We start from the raw sequence: 22638 nt of genomic DNA on the forward strand, positions 1-22638 counted from the left end.
GTAATCTTTAGCTGTAACACTACAAACAAAATGGTTTATAAGGCCAGGCTAAAATTCTAACGCGTTGACAATTTCAAGATTGGGAAAGAGTATTCTGAAGCTCGATCTTTTTATTATTGGTTGGAATACGTAATTCGTTAAAGATAATTGTTAAAAATAGAAAGTGCGATTGCAAATGAAAACAATAAAATGGCTGAAATCACGCCAGCAACATGTTGCTGGTGGCGTCGGCAACATGAAGCACTTCTTCAGCAGCAACATGTGCGCATATTAATCCTTATATTGCCCAGTTAGCACCTTAGCCCCACTTGGTGGTCGGTTCATCAAATCAGGGCTTGTGTGGTATCGATTTATAGAGGCCACACATGATTGGTCTGTCGAGTGGTCTATGATACACGTATCTCCCTAACCGGCTGCCCCTGACGACGTGACCATAACATTACCAAGCTTGGCCCACAGGCTTATAACCATATCGCACTTATGACAGTTCAAGCGATAATTCAGCCTCGAGTGGAGCTTATTTTCAAAGGATTTCCCAAATGAAACACCAACAAGTTACGGTGGACTATTGGACGATGTTCAAGACATCCGGAATGTGTCTTTTACTGGCCGTTTGCGGATTTGTACTTTTGAAGTAAGGACATTTACTAAACTATTAAACTAAACTATTATTCTCACTACTTAATATGTAATGTACAAATTTGTAATGAGTGATACATATATGTAAGGCAGTTTGTATGAGATCATATTACGTGGCACCTCACAGAAACTATCATTTTTTAGAATGGTGCAGACCATTTTCTGGCTACCCGGACATCTGAAGAAGAACCAGCAGCGCCTGGAGGAACTGGCCAAAATCTACGCCAAGGACATTAGCGAGGAAGAGAGGGCCGAGATCGAGAAACTGTTCAACAGCAAGGAGCCGGTGTCTGAGGAACGCATCAACCAGTTGCTCGACAAGTCAGAGACTTCGGAGCCCAAAAAGGAGCAATAGTTGAATAAAATGATTTTTCACTTGTTTTTTATATATATATATATATTTATGTATATTGAGTGTATAATCGATAATTTGTTGATACAGGATCTAGTTCTTATTTGCATATCGTATATGTAACTCGCAACACAATCAATCGTTTAACCAATCCATTAATAATGCATGTAACGCTCAATTATTCAGGGGGGACAACATATAGAATAATAACTATTCACGAAAGTCGCTCGTCTGTGGAGCGGTTACAAGTATTAACCATATTAGCTACTGATATAGGCGGACTCAGAGCCCTTTCCTGCTTCAAATCGGTCGTTCCTGGCGGCCCATCGATTTTGCCAGCGACCTCGACGTCTCAACCTCTGAATGTGTCTAACTAACAAACTCATATCAAATATAAGCAAGTGCGCCAATTCGTATGCATACCGTGGGCATATACATATAGATAGTCTATATTAATTTTAAAAGCTCAAAGGGGCGCAAGTCTCTCTCATCAGTTTTGTCTTTTATCTTTTGTCTTTTGGGTTTTGGTTCGGTTACTTTGCTTTGTCTTTTGACAGTTGATTTGATTTTATTATCGTACCGTAAGTGCATCTGCATCTGCATCTGCCGCCGACCGACTCCGCCTGACCAGAAAATATCACTTAAGTATCTTTTGCTATATTACACGTAGGCTAATCCGTTAACGAAGGTGAAAGGTGCCAATCGATCGGATGAACTTAGGGCCAAGTTGGATCGAAGATCCGAGAGAGCGCCTCCCCAGAGTAGCGCCGATCAGTGCGTATATGCCATATATGCCATTTAGCTGATGCGGATTATGCGGGTTAACATATATATATTTATAGGGTTTCTATTAATCTGCGATGGCCTCCCAATCTATCTTTATTGGCTGGGGGCATGGATTGGAAGCCTGTAAAATGGGTTGGCCAGATTAACCCGCGCCGCCGGCAGGAACTCCGGATGTTCGGTCAGAGTGTCCGACAATGCGCTCAGCAGAACTCCTGAAATAGTTTAAAGATACAAGTGAATTTAGTGGATTGCTTAGGTAACGCCATTTACTTACTTAAAACTTTCTTTTGCAGGTCGACGGGTATGACACCCATGTTACCCTCGCGCTCTAGAAATTCCGTAAGCTTCTGCAGCTCCATCTGGGCCTCGTCGGAGCCATGCGAAAGTGATTGGGCAAACATCACCTAGAAATAACAAGCCATCATTAACTTGTTTGCTTGGTTGGCTTGGTATTCAAGAAATACCTTTGCCAGCTTGTAAAGGATCTCCTCCAGGGAGTATTCATTGTACAAGTACTCCACAATCTTGGCCCGACCCTCGTCATAGTCGTTCAAGTCTGGTATTGAAATAAAATGACCGTTAAGATATCTCAAATCAAACACATGTATAAGATGCATCATTGAAATCCCACCTTGCTGTGCCTCGCTGTCCAAGACTTTGAGTTTGTTCCAGAAGGTGAAGCTATCGAAGTTCTTCGCGGGCAGGACTCCTGCGGCGCCTCGCTCGATTCCTGATTCCAAACCCGATTCGTGCACTTCTGGGAACGGTTTTTCTGTGGTTGTAGTGGTGCTTGTTGTCGTTGTGGTCGTCGTGGATGCTGGGGGCGTGGTTATGGCGGGACTGTGGCGCTTTAACTGATTCTGGCGGACCTCCTCGGGGAAAATTCGATTGGCATAGGACCGCTGCAGGAACTCTATTCCCAGCCGAATGTCCTGCAGGAACTTCAAGGCGCTCTCCCGAGTGATCTACAAAAACATATTAATGAAAGTGAATATTTATTCTTATTAAGCTGAAAAATAATTTTGAAATAGTTTAAAAAATGCCAAAGATTTTATAACCTTGCAGATATTTCTAAAATAATTTATTTCAACTTCTTGTCTAAGCACCGACTTATTATTATAACTCATTGAACTGCTCAATTCTAGTTGAACGTAAACAAAACAAGTAAGTAACACCAACAAAACCGGTTGCCTAATTATAACTCATTAATAACAACGCTGTTTATTTTCGCAACAGCGTTGTAGGATTTCAAATGATATTGAAGCTTATCTTTAACGTTACAAACAAATTTTACACAAAAATAATGCTGTATTACTAAGCATTTTGATATCTAAAAACAAGAGTTGCGGAACATAAATATATATTTTGAATGCTATTAAAGGTGTGTCTAAGAATTTTCACAAAAATATTGTTATATTACTAATTTAAAAAAAGCTTCAGCGTAATCCACCTGAAAGGTAAACAATAAATGAAAACTTATCGCTGATTGCATGGCCCGTGGTAATTGTGTAGTAAGCTAAATATATAAAAGCTTTTGCTTTAGCGTTGGGAAATCAGTTCACCACCGAAAATCAAACAGCGAAGTTCTACAAAGCCAGCGAAAAGCGGAAAAATAATAATAAGCTAAATTATGCAGCCAAATATGGAAACTCCACAGCAAGAAAATCGTAAATTTGGCTTTTGTGGCCTCCGTAAGGAACACCATGAAGACCACGGACACCATGGACATCACGAACACCCTTGGCATCATGGACACCATGGACATCATGGACACCCCTGGCATCATGGACACCATGGACATCATGGCTACTCTGCGCACCATTTCGGTCATCGTTGGAATCACCCCGCATACCAACATCCTCATGGTGCCCCTCCATTTTGCTCCCATCATCACCGAAGCCACGGGCCACCAATATATTTTGGACCCTCTCTCATAAAGAGCAATGGATTTAGTCTTTACTATTATGATGCGATGAAAGACTAAATGAATGAAATGGGCTCAAGTATATACATAGGTATACACAGATGCCACAAACTTGATGATGAAAACAAAGCACAGTATTGATCAGTACTGGACCAAAATAAAGATGTAATCATTTTGAGAAGTAATTTATGTAAAATTAAAAAAAAAGGAAACTTTTAAAAAAATATATTTAAAATTAAATTAAAAACAAAACTTTTTGCTTACCACTTTTCCTTCAACCAGTTCTTCCACTGCTTTTACCACAGCTGTCTCATCTCCGGTCCAGAAAATATACTGGGCCATGTCAAACGAGGAGTACTGACCATTTGGACTACGCAGCAAGCTCTTGGCGGTCTGAAAATCAATGAAAACAATAGGATGAAAATCAGTCCATAGACGAGATCTTAAAAACAATGCACGTCATTGGGAAAATTGTCAGCCGATTTCAAAAGCTTCGCCAATTGTATTTAAAAAATAGGAATTTCGCCAGAGGCAGCCAATCATTACAATTTTGTAGCTGTATGCCCGTCCAAAAGCAATAATTTTTGTTAGTTTTGCCAATTATTTTTATGGAAATCAGTCCGATTGTTGTGTGATTAATCTGTGAACAGTTATAAGAACCTTGGCCGTTATCTTTGGCGTGCTGGATCTTCGCTCCGTGGTTCGGGCCACCACATCGAAGACAATGTCTCCGATGGTCTCCTTGTTGGATTCATGGTGATTCGGTTTGGATTTGGGTGGATTCAGGGCGGTCAGTTCGGTTTCGGCAACCTCGCCGACGGCATCCTGTGCCTCTACTGGTTCTCCTGCCACATCTGGAGCGGTTTCCGTTTCCGGTTCTGCTTCTTTAGCTTCCGGATCCAGTTCGGCTGGTGATTGGGACTGACCTTCTGCCTCGGATTCAGATGGAGGAGCTGCCGTCGTAGTCGTGGTAGTGGTAGTCGTGCTTGTGGTGGTGGTCGTTGGTAGCACCTCTGGATTTTGGCCAAAAGCTAGACGAGCCGCCCCGTAAAATGCCTGTTGATTTTTGGGTGGTTTCGTAGATATACACTTGGATTTGGCAAAAGAGGAGTTTGGAGTTTACCAAGCGCTCTAGACTGGGATTCTTGCGGGGATTGGGGTTGGCCACTTACCTTCGCATGGGCCGTCGGCTCCACTACGGTTTTGATCTGCGTTTTCGGCTCCTCCAGCTGCGATCTTTCTCCCTCCTCCTTGGATGTTGCCGTAGTGGTGGTGGCCGACGTGCTGGTGGTCGTAGTGGTGGAGATCAGAGGCGTCGCCACCTCTAACTGCCTCTCCAAGTCGGGCAAAATATTCGCATTTGGACTTGGACCTGGCTCGGGAACAGCGGCCACCTCCTCGACGCTCTTCTTGGTGGTAGTGGTGGTGCGAGCGGTACTTCCATCGTGCTGCCGCTTGGCCATCACCGCTCCCGGTTCATTCCTCAACTGGTCCAGTTCACTGACATCGTCTTCAATTTGGGGGAAAGTCGTATCACTGCTACGCTTGGAAGGATCTAATTTGGGAGATGGTTAGTAGTCCAGACGAGCGAGTTAAGTGGATATCTTCACAAGTGAAAACCACGATTTAATATGGATAAAAATATATATAAAAATAAATAAAAATATCAAATTGCTTTAAGTAGAATCTAAGATTATGACAATTTATTTTTAGCTACAAGGGTATATAATCCTCGGCATTCTGCTTCCAAATCTCAGTTGGCATAAATGCAAATTAGCTTTGGAGAGCGGAAAGTATAGGGGTCAAGAAATGTGGGGGAGTTTTGGCTACTCACTGTAGATGTAGGGCAACAAAGCCGGATATGCCTGGGTCATGCAGATGCTGGCCAAAAGAAGGATGGCCAACAGATTCCTTGTCGCCATGATGTTCAAGCCAAAAAGACTGAAAGTGACACAAGACGTAATTCATTTGATTAGGGCCCAAGATTCGATTGCACCACAAACAAAAAACACAAAGGAAGAGCAAAAAGGAAGTACAAAAACAAGCACACACACACACACTTACTGAGAAAGAGAAAGAGGGAGAAAGTAGGCACACATACATACATATGCAAATCACGCTAAAAATAACACACGAAATCGATAAGACAACAACAAAGGCAGGCAACAGTAAAGCAGTGGAGAATAATAAAAGCGCCAAGAAGCAGGCAACACAAAATAACACGCCAACTTTGATGCGAATGCGAAACACACACAGGCACACACCGCACACTTATACAGGGGCGCAAGTGTAAATTGAGTAAATTGGCCGCATGAGCGAATTATCGATGCATTCGGGGAACACTTAAGCACGTTTGGGAATCCATTGAATTAAAGGGACATCGGAGAATATCTCAAGTATCTGCACTTGCTACTTTCACACACCTACACACACACAAACAATTCCATTTTTCGAGTAAATAAAATTTATTTTTTAGAAAGCATACAAACAAGTATTATACGTTTTCCTATACTATAAATCACTTCTTCAAAAATCGACCTAACTTGTCGGGTCGTTTTACCTCTCAGATTTGTAGAGTACGTGAAAAGGAAAACGCGTCTGCTGCGTTCGAGGAAAGAAAGTATTCTGAGCCGTATATCGTTAGAACACTGCGGCCATATAACTTAAAGCTCTCTCTTTCCCTCACCTGGCACAAAAAGCTAGCCAAGTGATTCTCTCAAAGAGAGAAAAGGACTCAGGCTGCCGTTATAAATTTGAATTCGGAGCGGAGTTCGAAATCATAAACACTTTCCTGATTCCGAAACTTTGTTTTCTTGATGCTGACATTTTTAAAGTTATTTGTAATATTTGAGTGCGTAATAAATTTCTCTCTTTATATTGCTCATCATAAAATAACTGATAAAAATTGAGAAACAATGCTACAAAATCACAATAAATAGCTTTGACAAAAACAGTTTTATACAGTTTTATTTGAATCATTTGTGGATTAACATGTTTTTCGGACATACTTTCCTGCATTTTTTGCTCATGCTGCAAGTTCTTGTCCCTCATTCAAATGGAGAACGTAATTGCCGACATATACTGTATAAAAACGTATTTCAAAATATATCCCTCAGCTTCTGTACCAGGATGGGTTCCACCATATAAGTGTTTCAGGATGAGAGCAGGTGTGAATTTATTAAGAGGATGTGACACGGATAAATATTGCTGTCCCGAACCGGAAATGTATCTGCCACATGTTACCTGTGGAAAATCAAGAACGCAACCTACGAAAGGCAGAGAACCAGTGCCTAATGAGTTTCCCTGGATGGCCATGCTGTTATATGGACATAAATACAATACGTCTGAGAAGCTATTACCAAAATGTGGGGGATCCCTAATAAACAATTGGCACGTCCTGACCGCAGCGCACTGCGTGGAGTATCCATTTGTGGAGTATCCATTTGCTCTCAAGAGTGTGAGATTGGGGGAACATGACACTTCAACCAATCCCGATCTCACAGTTGTAAATGGGATAAGTCGGTACACTCATCGTTATTTGGAAATCGAAGTGGATAAAATTATTGCTCATGAACAATTCAATCACGGAAAAAAAATGATAAACGACATAGCACTGTTGCGACTTCAAGTTCCAGTGCGGTGAGTATTGATACTCTGCTCAAAATATATGTATGTCTTATATGAATTAGCTTATTAGATCCGTTCGCATCATTAGAGACTAGGCATATTGGATTCTGTATACTGAAATAATATCTCTTTCATTTAGTTATACGGAAGCCATTCAACCTATTTGTATACCGGGACCCCATATAACGTCCTCGCATAAGCGCATGTTTCAAGCATCCGGATGGTCGGACATGGGAAAAGGTATTCCAAGTCAAGTGTTGTTGCGCAGCTTCATCCCGGAAAGGCATCCAGATGTGTGCAAATCAAATGATGAATTTGATTTCGGCAGTCAAATATGTGCAGGTGGTCTGGATGGGAACTACACCCGTCGCGGCGATTCCGGAGGACCTCTAATGGAGACCGTAATACATGAGAATGTCCGGGTAACTTATGCAAGCGGCATAGTCTCTTACAGACCTAAAACCTGCCAACAAAATATTTGCAAGCCAGCATTTTACACAAAAACTGCTTACTTTTTTGATTGGATAAACTCGAAATTGCAAAGTGCACTAATCGACAGCGGGCAAAAATAAATTATGTTTGAAACCACTTTTTGAGTAATAAGGTTTCATTTAACAATGGGGATACAACGGCCTTTTTACATATATTTAGGACATATTTATATTGATTAATTGTAAATGGTTACGCGGGTATTAAATAAAATAAATAGTTCATTTAATTCCTACATTTTATTGCCACAAAACCTAGTTTAAAATGCGACTAACTGCATCCAGGAAAAGGTTCGGTGCGGTTTTTGCGCAGTACGAACTGAATTTTTCGGTTCATGTCCTCGTTGTAAATGGCCTTGCATTTCTCAAAGTTAATGCGACGACGGACCTAAACAATAGTTAAAGTCATTAAATTATAATCAATAGTTTAGTTACTTAAAACGAACCTGATACGGCTTTTCGTAGAATCGCGTGCGGCGAAACTGATCGAGCAGTTCTTCTTTTCCCAACACGCGATTTAACAGACGACACGCCTCCTCCACATTATTGTTTTGCACCAGAACGGTGCGGGCCAGAAATTGCACGTGTCTCATTTCGGAAAGATAGTTTTATCTTATAACTTTTGATAAACAATTTATTAAATAATCAATGTTCAAACAGTGTGACCATTGATGCGGATGTAAAACAGCTGATGAAAATTGCCTACCAGGGCTAACGACGCACAATTGCTGATACAAATTATACCATAAGGAAAGAGTATATGTAATTATACAACACAAATTGCTTTTTGTTGTGGCTATCACTTACTAAAGAAATAAATACACGATAGGAAGCTTATATAGCCAAGAGCTGGGCTCAGGTAATTTTCAGAAAATAGCTAGATGTAGCTACAGCTTAGATGTGCGGGTGCAGCCCTAGTAGTCTGGTGTGGTTTTTATAATGCTCGGCTGGTCACACTGCTTTCCAGTTTTCTTCCTAGCGTGGCGGCCATAGTAAGCTGTTGAAAAGTATTCGACGTGAATTAAATTTGTTGTAAAAGTGATAATTCGAGGAATCGGGCTACGAAAGTTACCATTCGCTTTAGGTACGACACGACACGAAGAAAAGGTAAGCTGCGGTTTTGCTGGGCTAATTAAAATTACCACCTGATTTTGCACATTTCGCTTCGCATTGTGCGTTTGCCAATGTGTGTGTCTACTTGGTAGACACTTCCTTTTGCGCTTGGTTTCCTCATCTCTACCGTTAAGTAATCAGCGATAATAGTTTTTGCCGGAGATTCGCCTTCGATTTTTGGCATTAGTTTTGCAAAATCGATGGCTCTCTGGGTTTTCTTCTCTTCTTTGTTCAATCGAATTATTCTGACGCAGCGTCTTGCGCGGCACATGTTGGTACCCATACAAGCGCACAGTCAGGGGTATGTGTGTGCTAGCCACTGGTGAAAATATAATTAATTTACTTATTGATTTGCCTTCTAAATCGATAGCTGCTTCTAGAATTAATTTCCATTCTCAAATTCGACTCTGCCCTTTCCCCTTCGTCTGCTTTTAGTTCTTTTCCCGTTTTTTCATTTTTACGCTCTCCGCTTTGTAGTCGCCGTTCGCAAAACCAGGGCTGCATTGTGCTGACGAAATTTTCTAGAAACTGTGTGTATGTGTGCGTGCGAAAGAGAGCCCGGTGTTGGTGAGGGGGGAAGAGAGCGTCAGCTGCTCGCCGTATTGAAATACGAAAATTGTTCTAGAAAATCGACTAGAAAACGTCGCAGTTATTTTTGCGAACACATGGCGGCGTAACGACCTTGAAACCCGGGCTCTAGCTTCCGGCAATGCCTACCCATTTCCTTCTCCCCCCGGTTTACACCGAGAGAAATGTCTATTGAAATCGAGTCACAGCTGTAGAAATCAATAAACAAAAGGTCATATGCTTGAAAGGTGTCTGGATTTTTTGAAAAGTGATGCCTAACCAAAAGTATGTCACTGATATTTGTTTACATTATTAGTGAGGAATCTTCATCAGCCCTATGAACTATGAATTGTCATTATAGACAAAACAGATAATAACTTTCAACAGAAACTAGCTGCCATAGAAACAATCCAACCAAATAAAAATTGTCATATTAATCGGTTGAAAGTTTATAACTGTTTGGTATTTTACTAAATTGAAATGAGCATTTTGGACGTTTCTCGAATTTTATTTTTTTCGTGCTCCACAAATGTGATCCTAAGCCTGTATTTTACTAGCTTTCCCAGATAGTAATCTTAAACTACTTGGTCCGTTTACAGTAAACAGCTAACAAGATGGTCAAGGAGACTGGATACTATGATCTGCTGGGCGTGAAGCCAAATGCCACGCCCGACGAGCTGAAGAAGGCTTACCGAAAGCTGGCCCTCAAGTACCATCCGGACAAGAACCCCAACGAGGGTGAGAAATTCAAGGCCATCTCGCAGGCGTACGAGGTGCTCTCCGATGCAGACAAGCGTCAAGTGTACGACGATGGCGGCGAGGCGGCCATCAAGAAGGGCGGTGCCGATTCCGGGGACTTCCGCAATCCGATGGACTTCTTTGAGAAGTTCTTTGGCGCTGGGTTCGGAGGTAGCGGTGGTGGACGCAGGCGCGAGAGGCGTGGCAAGGACGTGGTGCACCAGATGTCCGTACAGCTAGAGGAGCTGTACAATGGAGCCACCCGCAAGCTGCAGCTCCAGAAGAATGTGATCTGCGACAAGTGCGAGGGTCGCGGCGGCAAGAAGGGCAGCATTGAGAAGTGCATGCAGTGCCGTGGTAACGGTGTGGAGACCAGGGTTCAGCAGATCGCCCCCGGCATCATGCAGCACATCGAGCAGGTGTGCCGCAAGTGCTCGGGAACTGGTGAAACCATTCAGGAGAAGGATCGCTGCAAGAACTGCAGTGGCCGCAAGACGGTGCGGGAACGCAAGGTACTGGAAGTGCACATCGAGAAGGGAATGCGGGATGGACAGAAGATCGTGTTCACGGGAGAGGGCGATCATGAGCCGGAATCTCAGCCGGGCGATATTATTATTCTTTTGGACGAGAAGGAGCACTCCACATTCGCGCACGCCGGACAGGATCTGATGATGAAGATGCCGCTGCAACTGGTCGAAGCACTCTGCGGATTCCAGCGAATCGTTAAAACGCTCGATGATCGCGATCTGATTGTGTCCACACAGCCCGGCGAGGTTATCAGGCATGAGATGACAAAGTGTATTGCCGAGGAGGGTATGCCCATCTTCAAGAACCCCATGGAGAAGGGCACATTGATCATCCAGTTTGAGGTGATCTTCCCGGATGTGATCAATCCGTCGGTGGTGCCCACGCTTAAACAGTGCCTACCCCCGGCGCCGGAGGTTGACATTCCAATCGATGCGGAGCAGACGGTTTTGGTGAGTGTTTAATTTTTTTATTTGGGGTGTGGAAGAGGGGGAGGACTGGAATCGATTAGGGTATTCGAACGCCTACTTAAATCTTTATATTCGATGGCTAAAGTAGTAATTTATAGTCCGATATACATAGATTGGCAGAAATATGTTTATTCTATCCATTTATATGTAATTATCGATTTGTTTATCTTTCGCAGGAGGACTTTGATCCCAAGCAACGTCGCCAGCAACACCAGCGCATGGCCTACGATGAGGACGATGGCGGCTATCAGGATGGCCCACGCGTCCAGCAGTGCACATCGAGTTAAGCGCCCCGCTGCGTGTTGCATCTCCGGACACACAACCCTAATAATACCCCAACCAACAAGCCGTAATATTATGTAAACCAGCTCCCGGAACACTGTAATTGCGCTTGCAAGGGCCGAAGAACTCCCAAAAGCACCTTAAAACACCATCCAACTCACACTAGGAGACCCAACCAATCGAGATCTAAAGTTATTTCATGCAAGCTACGATATTTAGGTATAAATCAAAGGAACTTATCAGATATATGCACTATGTCTATAACGCGTGGTTGTTTGTAAACCAACATTTTTCTGTACGTTTATGTTGCGTTGGATTGTCAAAGAATCGAAAACGGAAACTGAAACTAAACTAAACTGAAATTGAAATCAGCCGCCACTAGAACCGTATCTAAAGTCCGCGCCAGCGAACGCGTCTAGGAACAAGTTTAAGTTATTTAATTCCAGCATAAATAAAAGCGTTAGTTTAAACGGATATAACAAATAAATAATTAATACACAATTTCAACCCAAACGCTGTATATTCTTTTTCTCATAGTTCCCAATCCCACTTGCCCCCATATAATTCCATAATCGCTGCGTAGTCACCGCAGGTGTGAATCATTCGTCTTATGCCAATTAAAGATATCAGGCATGACAACGTAAAAGTGCTTGGCGTGATTAGTTTCGCCGGTGGCCGTTTTTGAGTACCCTATTTAAAATGCTATCTGGGATTAGAAGTAGATAAAAAGAAAAAGGAAGAATACTTTGCGATTTAAATTTTAATATGCCCTTTAATCGTTCAGAATAAAATGAGGGCTTTATATTTCTTGTGAATAATCATCCTTCAAATGAATCTGCAAGGTACTAACATCAAAAGCAAATTCAAAATGTAAATGTTTTGTAAGTTTATTTACAAAATATCAAAATGAACTACAACATAATCGTGCATCTAATGCGCAAAGTTCCGGAGGGCGGCCACAACTCCAGTTCCATAGATGAGCTTCTCCTCCACACGCTGCCAAGCCTCCTGCTGCACCTGGGACACACTGCGGAGCTCCTTTACCAAATCCGGAGACTCCGTCAATCCGAGACCGTGGGATCGCAGGAAGACACTCAGATACGATTGAGCCAGCTCAAAGTTGAGATTGGTCCCAAACATAAACTTAACGAGCTTGAGGAACTGCAGCATGGCAAGCAGTGTACCTCCAGCCTCCGGGTGCAGAGATTTGATCTCAAAGTCAACCATCGAGGGTCCTAATTGGGTCAAGTGACTCACAGCCGGTGCAAAATCCAGGGTGTCGGCAGTATCTTCCAGCAGCTGGCCAAATGCTGTAAGATTGTTAAGAGTAGAAGCCTTTCGGATTCGGGATTCTTCCTCCTTTTGACCAGTCTGCACATCGAAGCGTAGTTCCAGTCCCGAAACAGTGGGCAGGAAAAAGGGAGCCTGTTTGGGAGCTTTTGGTGGGGCCTTTGGCTTGTTTCGTTGTTTAATGAGCTCCAAATCCAACAGATTCTGCCAACGAGATGCAGCCAACCCGGATAGCGTTATTAGCTCCTCGGACAGCTGCGTTGGAGTTTCGTACTTGGTGTCAACTAGCTCCCCGAGATTTGACTCGTCCTCTTCGTCAATCTCTAGCTCCTTCATGCCATCCTCTAGCTCCATGGCATCGCACACGTTGGTGGGCAATCCCACGTAGGGAGCTGGCTCCAAAGGATCGATGGAGCGCAGAGAAACTTGATTAAACAGCGTCTTGTTGGCCCACAGGTAAATGCCCAAAAGGCCAACATGCGCGGTGGCCAGAAAGTCGCCATTGGGCGACATGCTCAACGATACACAAGGCGCCTCGACACGGAAGTGATCCACCATGTAGGAGGAGGGTATGTCCCACACCTTGATAGTGGAGTCCATGGCGGCGGTGATCAACCACCGGCTGTCCGGGCTGAACGTGAGGTCGTTCAGCTTGGCTGTGTGACCGACGAACTTGCGAACAATGACCCGCGTGTGCATATCCACCACAAAGATCTTGAAAGTTTCCAAGCCTATGGCCAGCATGGAGCTCTCTCGATGCTGTCGAATGAGGGCGATTCCATCTGCCAGGCGTAAAATCGCCAAGGGCTTGTCCACTGAAGGACAGTAAGAAATTATTATTATAGTTTATTATCTTATGTTGAAGACAATTCCTTACCTTTTCCTTTGAATGACCAGAACTTGAGCAGGCCCTCCGAACAGCCAGAGATGACGGTTTGGTTAAGATTGTCGCTGGCCAAGCCGCGTACTGCCATCTTGTGGCCTGGAGAGCCATAGCTAGCGCGATAAAAACCAGACTGGATATTAAAGCGCTCAACGTCGCCAGTGCTATAGCCAACGATCACAAAGTTGCCGCAGTGTGTCAGCACAATGCATGTGGTCTCACTCTGGAAGTTGGTGCGGTTGCTGTTCTGGAACTGTTTCGGAACCAGCCGGTGCTCGCCCATACGGTTCTTGCCAAACGACCAGGTTGTCGTCTGAATAATGCCCGCATGGATGGCAGCGATGTTATCCCACTCCTTTTCGCGAGCCGTATCCGATGTGAACTCTAGGATAGGTGGCATACGAAATTTATCGTGCTCAAAGCGATCTGCAAGAAAACGTTGCATCTTAAAAATGCGGTCTCAAAGGGAGTAACAATAACCAAAAAACTAACTCTTCTTTTTTGTGGCCTTTGGATTGTAGGTTGCTCTGCCCATGCTCTTGTTTAACGATTCGGAAATGGTAGAAAAGACCCTCATGGTGCTGTCCTCTCCCGAAGAGAGAATGGAGACTCCCGAGCTGCCGTGGTAGCGAATACAAAACGGCGGCTTTGTGTGTCCCTCGCGGATCCTCAGCTGTCTAGCACCACCATCGGGCATATCAAAAACAAACATCTTCATGGAGTTGTCTGGTGAAGTGGTGAAAACCACGGGCTCGCTGGGAAGACAAATGGCCGTGGTCACAGACTCTTCGTGTGCTTGCACCTGGCCGGCTAGCTTCCGCTCCTCCAGGTTCCAGAAGGCCATGTAACCATTGCTGCAGGCGGACACAAGGATTGGTGGGCCGTCGGTACGAAACGAGAGTTTGGTAACCTGACCCCAATCCTGCTGGAAGGTCATTAGTACCTCGTCGAACTTTAGGTTAAGCAGGATAATAGTGCCATCCCCGTGTCCCACGGCCACAACATCCAGAGCAGGAGACGGTTCAATGCAAGTGATCCTGCTATCGTGGTGACTTAAAGTGCACACCACACTGTTCTTCTTTATATTCAAGATCTTTAGTTGACCTTGTTGGGAACCTATTACTATCTTGTTGATGTACGTGGGCGGATGGGTCACCGCGGTGATCTGAAACTCCTCGGGCCGGAAGGGCACTTCCAAGTAGACGTCCTCGGTGGAAATATTCCACACTTTTAGCACATTCTGCCGATCGATGGCTATCAAATTGGAACCAAAAGGCAGCAAGAGGTGGACATCCTTCTGATGTCCACGGTATACGTGCCGGATGTGTTTGCCCGCCCGCCACGCGAAGATGCACTTGTTGCTCGCTGTGTACGTGTGCAGTCGATCCGTGGCCAGAGCCGTGATTTCGTCCGGATGCAAGCCGCTGACGTGCAGCAGCCGGAAGTGATTGGCGGTGTACACCTGGAAGGATCTGCCGATGCAGGTGATCAGCAAAGTGTCCCGACGACGCTGCACATAGCGGGTGACAGCCGGAACCTGGTTGCTCACATAGCCGAGGGCTCGATTCCTCCGGAAAATACAGCTGCTCTCCTTGAACACAAATTTCCGCTCCTCCGATTCCGGCTTATCCACTGACCGCAGGTGCGTCATTTTGTTGTCTGAAATGTCTCTTTCAGTCGCTTCCTCGATTTTTTTCAACTAAAATCCACTATTACTGCAACATGCTGAAAATGTTTACGGCAGAAACACGTGTGGAGTAGTGTGACCAGCGCTTGAAAACACTGCACTAAACCAAATTCAAGTATACCAAATTACATACTAACCATTTTTTAAAGTGGTATTCGGTATTTTAGTCCACTTTTGCGCCAAACTGAAATTTCAAAAATTTAATACTGCACGTCTGGTTCAATCGAACTCCTCTTACTTTATCCTTTTTGAAGTCACAGCTTCATAAATCGTTTTTATGAACCTGAATGGCGGCGGAAGGTTACAAGTTTAATAAAGTGACACATTAGGGGCCAACAAAGGAGAATTTCCGAAGAACGTTTATAGATCTTCTAAGGCCTGAAGGTTTACAAGAAGAAATGATGGGATGCAGGTAATAATGTTGTCTTAGCCAGAAGCCAGGAGAAGCTCATCAAATAAAATAGCACTGTGGTGTTCTCTACGAAAAGAAACTTGCTTAAATGTATAATATTATGCAAGGGAATAACAAACAATTGTTGAATTTGAAGGCTCTTGTAGCACATTATATTATTTATTTAACCAAGCATCTCTTTATAAATAAAACTGTTGTGAACATTTTCCTTGTGTTGCGCTGCCGTAATATACATATACACCTATAAAGACTAACATACACAGTTTACAAAGTTAATATGTATATATTTTGTATGTTAAATAATATTACAACTATATATAGTCTTTAGCTTTCCTCGTAAATAAACATAATTAAAATATACGTATTTGACATATGAACAGTGAAACACGCTGTCTTTGCCGTTTTCTTCGATTTATTTTTCCTCGTCTGCTCCTTTTTTTGGCACTGAAATCCTTACCAGCCCCTAAAAATTTCAGTTGGGTTTTTATGTTCGATGCTTATGCAATTAGCATGAAAATTGACTGCTTGGTATGTGTAGACATTTATCAAACATTTTATACAAGTTGCGAAAGTAATTAACATTAATAAGTAATTCATGTGTTGTCGCTGATGTTGCTGTGGTTTTTGTTGTTGTTGTTGCTGTCTTTGTTGCTCTTGTTCTTGAGGGTTGTTTCCGGTTTTACTGTACTTTGTGAAAATTCGTATATTGATAACTTTCCTGGCCTTAGTTTACACCATTCAATTCGGCGGAATTGGCCAAGGGATAATCCAGTTCACCCAGGCGAGAGGCGGGTCGGCGAGGTCGGTTAAACTAAAAGGGGATACATTCGTTAGTAAAGAGGGTCAACATTATTCCTATTTAAATCGAGTCTCTTTCAACAGGAATTCCTAAACTCATTTGTATGTTCACCACAGAGAAATCCATAATTTGAAATCACATTTAAAACCGTTTAAAAGTATGTAAATTACATCCATTCCGAAATCATTTTGGGTACTTTAAAGCAATCACGATAGTTTAACAGACTATTTTCATCTTCATGTGCTGCCAAATATAGAGCGAGAAATAAAGGTCACTTACCCATGATCTCATGATTTTGTAAAGCACCTGACGGGCGGGATAGTCATTAAAGTCGCCCTCGGGCGGTACTTGTTCATTTGGCGCCATCATGGGCAGTAGGCCATTCGGACGCACATAGTCTGCTTCCTGTCCTCCGGTGACTGCCTCGCCCATTCCCACTCCCGTTTCAGACCCGGATCCGGTGCTCAGAGAGCGCTTGCCATGACCACCGTAGCACACATGACCGTAGGCCTGGCATCCCTCTGCAAAAGATTGAAAATATGTAAGGCGGTGTCAACTTAATTCAAAAGCACTTAAAGAGCTCAAGTTGCAAGGTTAAATATACGAGGGCTAAGAAATTCAAATACAAATATAATTTTTTAAATATCCAATAAAAATTAAATAATCTTGGAATGCGCTGATTTCCATTGCTAACCTTTAGTTATTAATAGCCAATTTAAAATGAACTGAAACCTAATCAAAACTGAAACCATTCCCCCACATCACTTTAACTTGCCACCGATGCGTGAGCATTTCCCAACGCACAGCCCCAAAATACTTTCCCCATTAATGGAGGTAGTCTGCTCCTTTGGATTTCGTTACTGCCAAAATCTTTAATCGCAGGCCAAAGCTCAAGAGAGACATCCGGCGATAACCATTTGACCCCATGACGGTTCAGTTTCGTTTGTTTGCCTGTGACTGTCTGGCTGTGTGTGAACAAACTTTTGACTTTCTGCCGTTTTTTGGATTTCCGCCCACACAGGCAAACATAAATTTTTGTGTTGCACACTTGGGAGTTGTCCTTGACATACGCAGGACTTAAATAGAGGAAGGGGGCCGGTAGGACTTTTCTAAACTTATGGTTACTCAAAGCGTGCCTCTTAGCGTAGGGAATATTCATTTGTTCAACTACTAACATCCCAAATTACATTCTACCTATTTAATTAATCAATTTAAGGGGGTTGAGGTTTTCTTTAATAGTGAAATGCTATACAGTTGCAAATGCATAAAAGCCTCTTTAGTGAGTTTACACGGTATCTCTGAAATACTACCAATCCTGCCTCACTGTAATGGCCATGTAATCGCATGGGAGCTCTAAAGAAGTTAGCTTTCCAACATCTTAAATGCCGTTTCAGAGGCAATCAAATTCAAAACTTTTGGTAATTGAGTACTGTACTGAATGGCAGAAAAGATGGGTTCTGAATGAGAGCGGATGCCTAGATTCACTTGACATTCAAGGAAAATGATGTCGCTTTTGACTCGTGTCTTCGAGTTAGTTGCAGCTTGCACGGGAAACGGAAATGGCCCCCATTTCCCATTTTCATGTCGCAGTGGGAAACGCCCTTGTTGTTGCCATTTAACTTTCCCACAGCTGGAAAAACAAAGACGCCGGCTTGTTTGTGTTGCATTAAACTGCAACAATTGATGCAGCTCGATGGGTGGTGAATGTGTGGATATCGGCACCCATTTATGACTTTGTTTTTCGCACTGCAATTTAATGAATATTTCATGGCAAATTCACCTGCATACTTCGGTGGAAAACTTTAAGGGTGGAGATCGAGATTAACGGGAAAGGAAAAGCTAAATACTTTGAAATCTTAAAATGAAAGCGAAACTTTTACATTTAGTTTTACAAATCATACATTAAAATGGAGTTTAGGTAGAAAGAAATTTACAATGGGTTCACTTTTTAAAAGGGTTCTTATTTCATTTACAAAACTAACAAGAACAAGACTGTGTATCAAAGCCAAACAAGTTATTATCATAATTTTCAGATAAAAAAGTACTACAAATTAGGATATAATGTTTAATAACTATAATTAAATGTATTTTTCTGTACTTACTTTTCGCTTGGCTCTGTTGCGCGGCCAGGACCACGGTGCAGATGACGACCAGTAGCAAAGAAATGGTGGATTTCATGATACCTGGTGGGAGGAAGAGTAGAGAAAGGGATGAGCACCTGTTGAAATCCGGCAGTCTGGCGATGACAATGCGACTTTTCGCCGCGGGGCATAACACTAATTAGGAAATCCGAACACAACGCGACGAGCGAGTAAGAATCGGAGTCTGAATCAGATTCGAATCCTAGAGTTCACATGCAGTTAAGAAGCTAATCCCGGACCGTAAAAACTTTTGAACTATGATTTATGTAACGCCCACACAAAACACAAAGACAATCAACCTGGGCGTATGTGTGTGACTTGAGGCCAAAAGGTGGAAGTTGCACAAACATTTGTTTATTACGTGCTTTGAATTCTCTAAGAGTTCATCATCTTGCGGTTGGGCTTCCCAAGACTATTCATAGATAAAAGATAAGTCATTTAATTGGATGGGAGCTGTAAGCATTTCCTACTAAATTTCATTTTATATGCGAGCCTAAGGCTGAAATTAAACCGATTAAAATTTGGCAACAGCTGATGCCCTTTATGCCATCAATCATACGCCATGTGTGCGTAATTAAGTATGTTATCGCGTACTGAGTAGCTGGCTTGTAAAATATCTACAAATTTTAAAGCAAATCAATTTAGGTATTTGCTGGCTAAAAATAGACTTAACACTTATAATAAAAATTAGGATTATGAACACTTCTTTTGTTTTTGCAAAGGCATTGTCAAATATTTAGTGAGTAAAGTAGTAGAATTGATTTCAATCAAATATTTGAATTATTCTTAAACGTTTGGAAAACTGTTTAAGAAATATTAAAAGATATAAACGCTAATGGCGCAATTGCCCATTAATCATACGCCCCGTTGCCGTACTTTTAATTGTATTGCTGAGCACCGAACCTGGTCGCGTGTCGCCTTCCACTGCAGCTTGAATAACTCACCTTAATCAGACTGATTAGCCGTTCTGGGCTGGGAGAGATTTATACGGCAGTTTTCTTTGTTTTTTGCTTTTTACAGCGACTATCAGTAGTAGTTTTGAATAAGTGTGTGCTTTATTTCGCTAGATGGCTACTATATAATCACAGATATGGTTGGGGCGGATGTGCTTGCCAATAGTCCCGCTTGATATGGCAATTCCACCGAATCAGGCCGAATCCCTGAGCGCGATTTCACATTTTCAAGCTCCCGCCAGCGACTGAGGCCGATCCATGCAGTCGCCGGATCTATATGCCACATCGAAATCTCGCCCCGCTGATAAACGGCGATCTTTTCCGTAATCTCCGCTCAATCCGTGTCACGCGGACTCACTCCCACACTTTTCCCATTTCCACTCGCCCCTCGGATCCCAGGACTATTTTCAGCCACTGGTCGGGGCTAAATTTATGGCGGGCCGATAAGTGAAAATTAATATGTGGAGCGCCAGTGGCGGACCAGTAAAAATCAACACAATAAATGCACCCACGCCGTGCGAAAACAATAACAGCGCACTCATTACACGAACACAAAAAATACAAATATAAATATAGTATAATAATAATTATTGTTTACCAAGGCGCAGGGCCGTGCCAGCACCCGACCCTTGGGCTTATCAATTTTCCCAGCTATTTAGTTGTGATAATAATGCCTTAATGAGCTATTGCTGCCACAACTCTGTCACTAATACCCGTTCCCAGTGCCGTAAAGCGTTTCAAAAACTTTCCACAGGTGCTGCTGTTCCCTCTAATATTGAATGCACTCGCGAAAAGTAGTAGCTAGTTTGCATATATATTTTAATAATACTTTAAAGCAATCTCTGCTTGCCAATGTTTTAAATAGGAAAAGGTTGATATAAAAGACAGATCCCCGCCCCAAAGGGAAGTACTTCTTTTATCTGCCTTAAAGGGGAGAATTTGTAATGAATCTTCTACTATTTTTTATAAATCAATAGTGTAGCCCAAAGTTCAGCAGCAGCCGGGAGCACAGTTTCCGTGTGAAATTCTCTAATCACGGACTGATAATTCAGGCAAAAAGACAACACAAACAGCTGCAAACCAGGTCATCCAATGGAAGCGTGCCTTTGGCACAAATCGCTTCAAATCGGATCAGTTCAGTTGCTTAGATTGTTCTTTCTCGCCGCGATGAAGAGATTCAAAACAATAGGCACACGATTAGCTACACGAACTCAAGTGGAAAAGGCAGAGGCGCCGGGAAAAGCAATTTAAATGCGGCAACAAGTCAGGTCGAGAGTTTAAGCGGTTTTCCGCGATTTGGCAAAGTCGTCAGCCCAGTTGAAAGTTACAAGCTGAAAGTTGTCTGGCGCAAAGTTAGGCTTAGGGTAGCTCGACTGTAACATCAAGTTGAAATGGACTAATTAAAATTAAAAGTATCATTTGCTCACACTGCGATTAAATTATCTTAAATACCTTTGAAAATTAGTCCTGGCTTTTCAAATCCTTTACGACAAGGAATTATCATAAAGTGTCCATTTCAAGTGGATAACTCATATTTTATGTTTCCCTTTGCAGCTCTAAATGCTAAATGTTCGCCTGGGAAAAGGGAAGTCGCTCAAATCGAGTTAAACTTGGCCAGCAAGTTCTGTTTACCAACGGCAACAAGTTGGCTGAGCATTTTCATCTGTCTGTTTTCGTGCGCCTAGGATAATGCATGATTTATACGGCTGCTGGCCAGAATGTCTTGAATTTTAATATCTTCAACTTTGCTCGAGGAGAACCTGCGATTTCCACAGCGATTTGAAGTTTCCACTTTGGCAGTGAGGGCGAGTTGCCAGCAGCCAGCAGCGTTTAAGTGGGAGTTATCAAAAATAAATCAAAGCGGATAAGGAAGTGGAAAGCCCCCAACTTTTCCCTGACTAAAATGCCCATAATTATGGCTTCAAATCAAATTTGATTCAATTAAATTAGACAAATAACCAGGAACGGACAAGGAGCAACCATCCTCCAGGGCATTGGGAAATTAGTTGACCAAGACAAGCGGCTAACAATTAAAGTAAACACTTGCGAACGAGAGTGGGCAGTAAACTCCAGTGTGCTCGTACTGAATACTTTGAATTTCCCTGAATTTAATTAATATATTATCCAATTTTGAAAGCTTCATTAAAAATCCCTTCAAGTAAACTCTTCCAATTTGCAAACAGTAAATTTTGTTCTAAAGGTAAATTTATATCTACTGCTGATTTAAGTTGAAACAATTTTGTACATTCTACACGAAAATCACTCTTTTTGGCTACCACTTTATAGAATTCTGTATCTTTTTTAATGAAGAAACCGCACTGAGATTGTTTTAGATGGGATAATGGTTTTTAAGACTCTTCAGCATAATCACTTAATCACCCGATTGTTGCTGACCGAAACCTCACATATAATTTAGTCCTTTTACCCATTGCTACTATGATGATTTTGAAGCTGTGGGCATACTTTGTGAGGGCGCACTTACTTGCACTTGGCTGGTGGGCTGCTGTCCGAAACAAATGTCCTTGTCTTTCGTCCTGGTCCTCGTCCTCGTCCTTGCCGGATGGTTTCGCTGGTCTGCTGCTGCTGCTGTTTGACTGCAAGCCGGAGTTCTTTTGGTGCCGCAAAAGGAAAGTCGGCCTGCTTTATAGCTGCAACATTGGCTCGCAGCTGCGTGTGTGTGTGTGCGTGTCTGTGAGCGGGTGCCAGTGTGGGTGAGAGTGCGAGTGTGTGCGTGGGCCGGAGCCAGCCGGCCAATCGGAGGCGAGCGAAAAGCCGAGCGGTACACGAAGCGCCTTTGCCCAGAAGTATGCAGCGATATTTTTGGTCGCTCGAAAGTTCGCATTCTGCGTGGGTGCCGAAGTGGAGCAGTAAGGGGAGCGGATGGGGGAGGTTTAAGGACGCTTTGGGGAACGTCAAATTAGCAGCGCGCTCAGATTTATTTGCTCGACATCGCCGGGGCCAG

At 42.9% G+C, this 22638-nt stretch overlaps 7 protein-coding genes across 10 annotated transcripts; 3 read left to right on the top strand and 4 right to left on the bottom strand.

The window, feature by feature from the left end:
* The first annotated feature begins 389 nt into the window (after positions 1-389).
* On the top strand, positions 390-1157 carry LOC6536950. Its single transcript, XM_002097483.4, has 2 exons — positions 390-634; positions 784-1157. The coding sequence occupies exons 1-2, from the start codon at positions 540-542 to the stop codon at positions 992-994; spliced, it is 306 nt and encodes a 101-aa protein (XP_002097519.1). The 5' UTR covers positions 390-539; the 3' UTR covers positions 995-1157.
* On the bottom strand, positions 1016-6359 carry LOC6536951 (mucin-5AC). 3 transcript variants are annotated; one of them, XM_015192541.3, is made up of 9 exons: positions 6262-6359; positions 5536-5642; positions 4874-5256; positions 4362-4790; positions 3966-4094; positions 2409-2742; positions 2242-2333; positions 2052-2181; positions 1016-1989 (listed from the first exon to the last, which is right to left on the bottom strand). In XM_015192541.3, exons 2-9 carry the CDS (start codon positions 5621-5623, stop codon positions 1871-1873), a joined length of 1704 nt encoding a protein of 567 aa, XP_015048027.1. In that variant the 5' UTR covers positions 5624-5642; positions 6262-6359; the 3' UTR covers positions 1016-1870. The 3 variants fall into 3 exon arrangements, with proteins under 3 accessions (XP_015048027.1, XP_002097520.1, XP_039232840.1); XM_002097484.4 differs by lacking the exon at positions 6262-6359 and having other exon boundaries at positions 4362-4757; XM_039376906.2 differs by lacking the exons at positions 4362-4790; positions 6262-6359.
* Positions 6360-6547: 188 nt separating this feature from the next.
* Positions 6548-7915, top strand: LOC6536952 (melanization protease 1). The gene is made up of 3 exons (XM_002097485.4): positions 6548-6765; positions 6818-7340; positions 7468-7915. The coding sequence occupies exons 1-3, from the start codon at positions 6693-6695 to the stop codon at positions 7898-7900; spliced, it is 1029 nt and encodes a 342-aa protein (XP_002097521.2). The 5' UTR covers positions 6548-6692; the 3' UTR covers positions 7901-7915.
* A 122-nt stretch (positions 7916-8037) lies between these two features.
* LOC6536953 (28S ribosomal protein S21, mitochondrial) lies at positions 8038-8499 on the bottom strand. Its single transcript, XM_002097486.4, has 2 exons — positions 8263-8499; positions 8038-8204 (listed from the first exon to the last, which is right to left on the bottom strand). Exons 1-2 carry the CDS (start codon positions 8407-8409, stop codon positions 8088-8090), a joined length of 264 nt encoding a protein of 87 aa, XP_002097522.1. The 5' UTR covers positions 8410-8499; the 3' UTR covers positions 8038-8087.
* A 265-nt stretch (positions 8500-8764) lies between these two features.
* On the top strand, positions 8765-12018 carry LOC6536954 (dnaJ homolog subfamily A member 4). The gene is made up of 3 exons (XM_015192543.3): positions 8765-8923; positions 10096-11211; positions 11406-12018. The coding sequence occupies exons 2-3, from the start codon at positions 10111-10113 to the stop codon at positions 11514-11516; spliced, it is 1212 nt and encodes a 403-aa protein (XP_015048029.1). The 5' UTR covers positions 8765-8923; positions 10096-10110; the 3' UTR covers positions 11517-12018.
* Positions 12019-12382: 364 nt separating this feature from the next.
* On the bottom strand, positions 12383-15459 carry LOC6536955 (WD repeat-containing protein 36). The gene is made up of 3 exons (XM_002097488.4): positions 14177-15459; positions 13679-14110; positions 12383-13616 (listed from the first exon to the last, which is right to left on the bottom strand). Exons 1-3 carry the CDS (start codon positions 15333-15335, stop codon positions 12442-12444), a joined length of 2766 nt encoding a protein of 921 aa, XP_002097524.1. The 5' UTR covers positions 15336-15459; the 3' UTR covers positions 12383-12441.
* A 448-nt stretch (positions 15460-15907) lies between these two features.
* On the bottom strand, positions 15908-22295 carry LOC6536956 (neuropeptide CCHamide-2). Of its 2 annotated transcripts, none has more exons than XM_015192544.3 (4): positions 22159-22295; positions 18685-18765; positions 16862-17103; positions 15908-16594 (listed from the first exon to the last, which is right to left on the bottom strand). In XM_015192544.3, the coding sequence occupies exons 2-4, from the start codon at positions 18758-18760 to the stop codon at positions 16508-16510; spliced, it is 405 nt and encodes a 134-aa protein (XP_015048030.1). In that variant the 5' UTR covers positions 18761-18765; positions 22159-22295; the 3' UTR covers positions 15908-16507. The 2 variants fall into 2 exon arrangements, with proteins under 2 accessions (XP_015048030.1, XP_002097525.1); XM_002097489.4 differs by lacking the exon at positions 22159-22295 and adding an exon at positions 19668-19930.
* Positions 22296-22638: the final 343 nt, after the last annotated feature.

The sequence above is a fragment of the Drosophila yakuba genome, chromosome 3R, assembly GCF_016746365.2.
Source record: "Drosophila yakuba strain Tai18E2 chromosome 3R, Prin_Dyak_Tai18E2_2.1, whole genome shotgun sequence".
NCBI classification, from domain to species: Eukaryota; Metazoa; Arthropoda; class Insecta; order Diptera; family Drosophilidae; genus Drosophila; species Drosophila yakuba.